The sequence below is a fragment of the Gekko japonicus genome, unplaced genomic scaffold (assembly GCF_001447785.1).
Source record: "Gekko japonicus isolate JY-2015 unplaced genomic scaffold, Gekko_japonicus_V1.1 scaffold622, whole genome shotgun sequence".
Classification (NCBI taxonomy): Eukaryota; Metazoa; Chordata; class Lepidosauria; order Squamata; family Gekkonidae; genus Gekko; species Gekko japonicus.
In genome coordinates this window covers 735,196-741,918 of record NW_015175988.1, presented here as the reverse complement: position 1 = coordinate 741,918, position 6,723 = coordinate 735,196, and the positions used below count along the sequence as shown (strand labels likewise).

General features: G+C 43.8%; 1 protein-coding gene across 4 annotated transcripts in view; it reads right to left on the bottom strand.

Annotated features, from left to right (window-relative positions):
- Nucleotides 1-6,723, bottom strand: part of AASDH (aminoadipate-semialdehyde dehydrogenase) — a 39,611-nt gene that overhangs the window by 27,665 nt on the left and 5,223 nt on the right. For 3 of the 4 annotated variants that reach the window (XM_015426323.1, XM_015426327.1, XM_015426324.1), the window contains exons 2-4: nt 2,857-3,108; nt 1,372-1,492; nt 305-633 (exon numbers count right to left, since the gene is read on the bottom strand). In XM_015426323.1, coding sequence (XP_015281809.1) covers nt 305-633; nt 1,372-1,492; nt 2,857-3,108 — 702 coding nt within the window. Of the gene's footprint in view, nt 1-304; nt 634-1,371; nt 1,493-2,856; nt 3,109-3,298; nt 3,380-6,723 lie in introns of those variants that run through there. The other variant, XM_015426325.1, reaches the window with a different exon arrangement.

Here is a 6,723-nt window from a genome sequence, read left to right as displayed (position 1 = left end):
GGTAAAACGGCTCCCTTGTGCTGTGTTTGGGCGGGGGGGGGGGGGGGGGCTCTGCAACTTACCTGGCTGCTTCTTGCTCTGACTGAGGGATGCTGGGAGCAGGGGGTGGAGCTTGTTGCATGTGCCTGCCCCCTGGGCTCTTTACAGCCGGAACTCCGCTCCTGTGCGCTCCTGCAGGAAATGAACCCTGGAGAAGAGTGTGTCATACGATCTCTGTATGCAGAGCTGCCAATTTTAGACACAATAATAACCCAGCCTCTATCTGTTCACCTTTAAGCAACAGTAATCTATGAAAGACACTTACCGCAGATGAAGAATATTTGGTATTATGCATCTGTGGGGCACTCTGACAATTTTTGGAATCCCTGTTGTTCCCGATGTATGCAAAACATAGGCTAAGGAGTATTTCTTTCTGGCATCCAACAGCTCTTTGGATTGCTTTGTCTCAGTCTGGCCTAAAATATTTTCCTCCCAGCAATTTGTCACTGCAGGCCTTTCATTTTTATCATTTTCATGATCCATCAACAGATTTACATCAATACTACTGCTGTTCCTTTGGAAAAGAATTAAGCCAACGCTCTGTATTTCAAGGGAATTATGGCAGAACAAGTGTCCAAACGTGACTTTGAATTTCTGAAAGAGAATGAAAAGCTGTGTTATTAGGGTAGGTATTGTAGGTATTAGGGTTGCCAAGTCGTACCTCGTCCTGAAGCGGGGGACTCCCGGGTTGATCCTGGAGCGTGCGCACGTCACCAGGAAGTGATGCGAACACGCCGGGCACGCTGGGGGTGGGGCCATGACCATCCGAGGGAAAACCATAGAGTTTTCCCACGGATGACCGTGGTCCCGCCCCCAGCGTGCCCGGCGTGGTCACATCACTTCCTGGTGACGTGCACGTCGGGGTGGAGTCCTCCCCGGGGCCCGATCCGGCGGCGGGGGCGGGGGGGAATGGGCCCCCGGGGGGACTTGGCAAGCCTAGTAGGTATGCATTCTGTCAGAACACTGTAAGCCGCTTTGGTGAGAAAAGCAGAATACGTATACAAAAATAAATGAATAATCATTATAATTATTTCATTTCTAATTCTAGCTGATAAATTTTGCACATGGAGCAAATATTATTATGCATTGTCTATAAAGTTGACACTATAAAACACCAGACTTGAGATTCATAACTAAACAAATCAATATTTAAAACCAATATGGCAGCAATCCTAAACATGCTATCATGGGAATACCTCCCACTTAATATAGTGGGCCTTTCCTCAAAGTTAAAAAAAAAGTAAACATTGGATTGAGCAGTTTACTTGAGCAGTTTACTTGGAAAGTTCAATAAGCACAAGCTGCAAGCATTTCAGTTAAGACTGCACTTACATCAAGTATGACTTTCTCCACAAGGACATATCTGAAGTTGCACTTTTCCATAATGTAAGTAGACAGGGTTGGCAGAGCATCTGGATCAATAGGGGAATAAGCAGCTGGCACTTGGAGAATTCTAACGAAATAAAATATTTCACTTAGCAAAGTAACATTCTCATGAGCCAAACAGAGGTGAAGGCATTCAGATTCAGAATTCATAAATCCTCTTTATAGCTCAGTCGAGGGTTGACAACAACATTAAAAAAAACACACACACAACTTGCCCTTTGACAGAGGCTTAATGTGTTGAAACGGGCAGATGATGTTTATCATGGCATGGAGCGCAGGGCTCTTTTTGTAGAAAAAGCCCAGCAGGAACTCATTAGCATAATAGGCCACACCCAACAGCAGAAATCCATTAGCATATTGGGCCACACCCCTGACAGCACAGCTCATTAGCACATTAGGACGCACCCACGTTACCAGAAGTGTGGTTATCCAGCCACACCCACCTTTTGCTTGTTATTCTGTTTACCTTGTTTGTTGTCAAAACCCAGGGCTTTTTTTTGTAGCAGGAACTCCTTTGCATGTAAGGCCACACACCCCTAATGTAGCTAATCCTAATGAGTTTCTGCTGTTGGGTGTGGCCTATTATGCTAATGAGTTCCTGCTGGGCGTGGTCAACTTGGGAGCCAGCCAGAACTCCGTTCCTGTGCATTATTCCTGCCCAAAAATAGCCCTGCATGGAGGTAAATAACATCATCTCGTAAATAACTTCCCATTAAGTCTCTGTTAAAAGGGAAAGGACATTTCTTCTCCAGGTTGTTGGCAACCCTAGCTCAGTCTCACATTGATTCTGATGCAGTTGCAAGGCTGAAAGTACTCATTCATGTTTACTTGTGCCGCCAAATCCCTCCTACTTTCCTTCCCACAGAAAGCAAGAAAGGGGGGGGGAAGAGTGATTAACCTCTTCCTTGCAAATAATCTCGCCACCAAGCCACTCCCCCCCCCCGCAGGACTCCAAGCCACATGTTTACACAAACATGCCTTTTCATGCCCTACAAACTGAGGAAGGAAATGATACACAGCAGAGAAGTGGGAGGCAGGATCCTGGTCCATGAAATTAATAGAACACAACTACCAGAAGGAACAAAAGGGCCAGAGCTCTAAGGACAAACTGGATCTACTTAATCACTGAGCATGAACTCCACCTAGTGGAGTTTAAATAACTTTTTAAAAACCCAAATCGTTATTTTATAGGGATTTCCTTTAACCATAAAAAAGCCATATTAATATTGTGAATTAATAAATACATTTGGAAACTGTTTCAAAATTATAAAAAAACAAAAAAACAACCCACCCACCACTCAGGACAGGTTGTAAGACACACAAACTAACAGGCTAATATTTTAAAATATATTTTGACCTAAGCTTAACAAAATGGCTGGAATATGCAATTCACCTCTGAGCAATGTCACAAATATAATTTCGCGGCCGTACCCTATAATCCAAGAAGGCAGATTTATCCCTGGACAGCAGTAGAGGCCTATCACAAAATTTTCAGTGAGATTACACTTTCCCCTCAAAAAATCAGTCAGTTCTGTGGCTAGGGTGGTAACTGTCTTATATGTGTACGTGGCGGGAGTCTTATTGTTGCACTCATCAAAGCATACTGCTCTCCTCTCAGGATATAACCTGGCTGCTGTTCGAACAATCTGCTGAAGAGTCATCACCAATACGTGCACAGCGTACCTGAATAAATGAAAGTAACAATTAAAATGCATCAATCGATAGTTCCAAAAGACTGCAGCATACACCATATTCCGCAAATAAATTTAAAGGAAAATTAACAATAAACTCTTAATACATAGGAGAAAATATCATTCACAGAAATTTTCCATTCGGGGGGTATCAAACTGTCGTTAACGCAATTTGCACTCACCAATAATAACTTCTCAAGACAGGTCTCCTTCGATTAAGCAGGTTTTTATTGGATACAGCTTGCAAGCAGTGTGTGTCCCACCGCTCAGAGAGCACTAAGAACACACACCGAATTGGGTTCTGTGGCAGATATTTATCCCGGAGAGGTGTGAAAAATAAGAAACGCCTTCTCCGCCTCCCAGAACTGAGAGGCAGGAGTCACAGACTTCCAATCACCGATCGCCTAGTCACTTCTGCCTTTTATTTAGACAAACCCACTATTTTCCCAAAAAAGGGCATAATTCCTTTATGCCAAACATGGTATTAACTTTCTCTACTCTTTCCTAACATTTCTTCATAACCCACAACGGCCCACCACAAGTATCTTGAGACAGGTCTCCTCGTAAAGCATGGACCTTTAGACCGCAAGATGTCCTATTTCAGCAGGCCTGTCTTGGGCCATCATCTTTTCGACAGACTTGTTTACTAGAGTCAAATGTCAAGTTCCTCATTTTAGGCTGGTCAGCATTATGCATTTAAGGATATAAAAAAAGATATATATATATATATATATATAGAGAGAGAGAGAGAGAGAGCGCACAATAATTTCATTGCATGGTTTTAATCTATGACGATTCAATGGTTAATCACTTCCCTTGGATAGTTAGGTAGCTTTTTCTCACTACCCAGATTGCAGGATCTTCAAGGCTGCTACTTTAACAATTGACAGTTGTCTTGGCTACACTTCTGCTTTCTAATTAAGCCAGTTTCAGCATTCATTTTCTAGCAATACACTCTTAATTTCAATAGTTTTGCAAGGCTCTTCCGCTTCTACCGAGTGGGGATATTTGTGCAAGCTGGTTGCTGCTATGTGTCTGACTTCCCCATTTCTAACTCCTCTTCGCTCAGCTTCTTATTAAGCTTTAAATATTGATTTCAAACAAAATATTTCTAATGCAATTTTTAAAGCAAGGTTTTTAAGAGTATCTGACAGAAGTCTTTATTTTCATTTCTTACAAAACAAAAATAATTCTGTGGGGGAAAAACCTACAGAGGTATAATAAAACCAGTAACTAACACCTTTTGCAGAGTCAGTTCTTCTACCCTGGCCTACTTCTAATAATCCTGCTGGTTTTAACCCAATATTTATATATCAGGCAGGATTTGATTAAACATGTTTGATGTTTACATGTTTGATATTTACAGTGACAGGCTGATAGATTCAGGTGGGGCAGCCGTGCTGGTCTGAAACAACAGAACAAAGTTTGAGTCCAGTGGCACCTTTAAGGCCAACAAAGTTTAATTCTGGGTATAAGATTGTATGTGAAAGCACACTTCTTCAGATATGTTTTGACTGACACTCATAAATCATCTATAAGTTAAATTATATAGCCGTAATTACAATTTGTGAGAAAATGGGGAATGCCATTAGCCCAGAGAGGTTTTCTTTTTTCTCTAGAGAAAGGGAATTTTTTTCCCCTTTCATTAAAAGGATACCAGTTTTTAATTAATTTATCGTAAGGAAGGATACATAACTTTAAAATCAGGAATTCAGCACATTGATGAAAAATTAAAATAAATGTCAGTGGAGTTATTTTTTTTGAAACCCCCAAGAGGGTAATTTTATTGGTTTTCTTAATAGACTACATTGTTGGATACTGTAACTCAGGGGTCATTTCCTAGAAAAAGAGCTAGGGGAACTCATTAGCATAACTCATTAGCATATGCCACACACCCTGACATCACCGGAAGTGTGTCATAAGGCCACACCCCCTGACATCACCAGAAGTATGTCATAAGGCCACACCCACCACTCAGTTAGTCTTAGTCTTAAAGGTTAGTCTTAAAGGTGCTATTTGTTAGTCTTAAAGGTGCTATTTGAACTCTTGGACTATTTTGCAGCAACAGACTAACACAGCTAATTCCTCTGAATCTAAACCCACCACTCAGGCTCTACCCCCAAAATCTCCAAGGTATTGCCAACTCAGAGCTGGCGAGCCTATCTGATGGCACATGTGGGGGGAAACAAGCAAACCACCCATGTCAGGTAAAAAGGAGAGATACCAGGATACCAGGTCAATATATTTTTATTCTCCTTGACATTGATGGCTGAGGTGCTTTTTCATCGGCAAAAATAAAGATAAGAAAGTCTCAAATGTGACAGCAAACACCACAGACGCCCCTTTGAGTACAGATTCCCATGGGGTAGCAATTTAGCAAATAATAGCTAAAGAAGACTTATACTCTCTTTCTTCTGGTAGTGAGACCCAGGCCTGTATGCACGGGAGGCCACAAGTGCCCTTCCCAAACAACCATGCTCTCCTTTTCCTTCTCTACTTCCCCCCCTCAACACAGTTCAGCAAGTGAGGGAGGGAAGGGTTGGGTCAGGGAGGGGCGCATGCGAGAGAGGCTTGCTCAGCCAGCCAGGTGGACCAGCGGCTTGCTGCTTCTGAAGTCCAGCTGGCATAAGTCAGGAGATTGCCCATTCCTCTTCAATTGGGGAAAGTGATATGGCAAGGGAAAGGAGGCTAAGAAGTGGCAGGCTGGCTACCTGCTGTATGGAGAGGTGTGAGATGTTTGACAAGGTGCTGTCCCATTTGCCCCCTCCCCTGGGCCAAGCCATGGCCTTCTGCCCCCGTCAAAAAATGGCATTATTAAAAGACGTCCCCCCCCACCATACTTACAAAGCCACGGTAAGCGTAGGCTGTGATGCAAGATGCACATTAAACAAGTAGACAATCAGGATCAGATACTGAGGACATAAACAATAAAGTGAGACTCCAGCAGGGGCAGGATAGCAAGTCAACCTTCTCTGTTGGTCCTTTTACCCGGAGATGCCAGGGATTGAACCTGGGACCTTCTGCATGCCAAGCAGATGCTCTATCACTGAGCCACGGCCCCTCTCCAATACTTTGCAGCAACAGACTAACACAGCTAATTCCTCTGAATCTAAACCACCACTCAGGCTCCACCCCCAAAATCTCCAAGGTATTGCCAACTCAGAGCTGGCGAGCATATCTGATGGCACATGTGGGGGAAAACAAGCAAACCACCCATGTCAACCTTCTCTGTTGGTCCTTTTACCCGGAGATGCCAGGGATTGAACCTGGGACCTTCTGCATGCCAAGCAGATGCTCTATCATTGAGCCACGGCCCCTCTCCAATACACACACAGGGCCCAAGCATCATTTCTGTGAACTTGGTACAAGCATGATAGTTAACACCCCTTGCATCAAGGAAAGGCCTACTGTGCTGGAGGAGGGTGATACCATGAAAGGATCCAGCCCTATTCATCTGCCCAGTACCACCTGCTCAGGGGCCATCAGAAGGTCCACCTGCAGGGCCAGAACTCCAGGAGCCCTCCCACTCTTGCCCCGGGCCAGGCCCGTAGCTAACAACTTTTTGCTCAGGGGGCCCATGTTTTTCTCAGGGGGGGCCACCACCAAT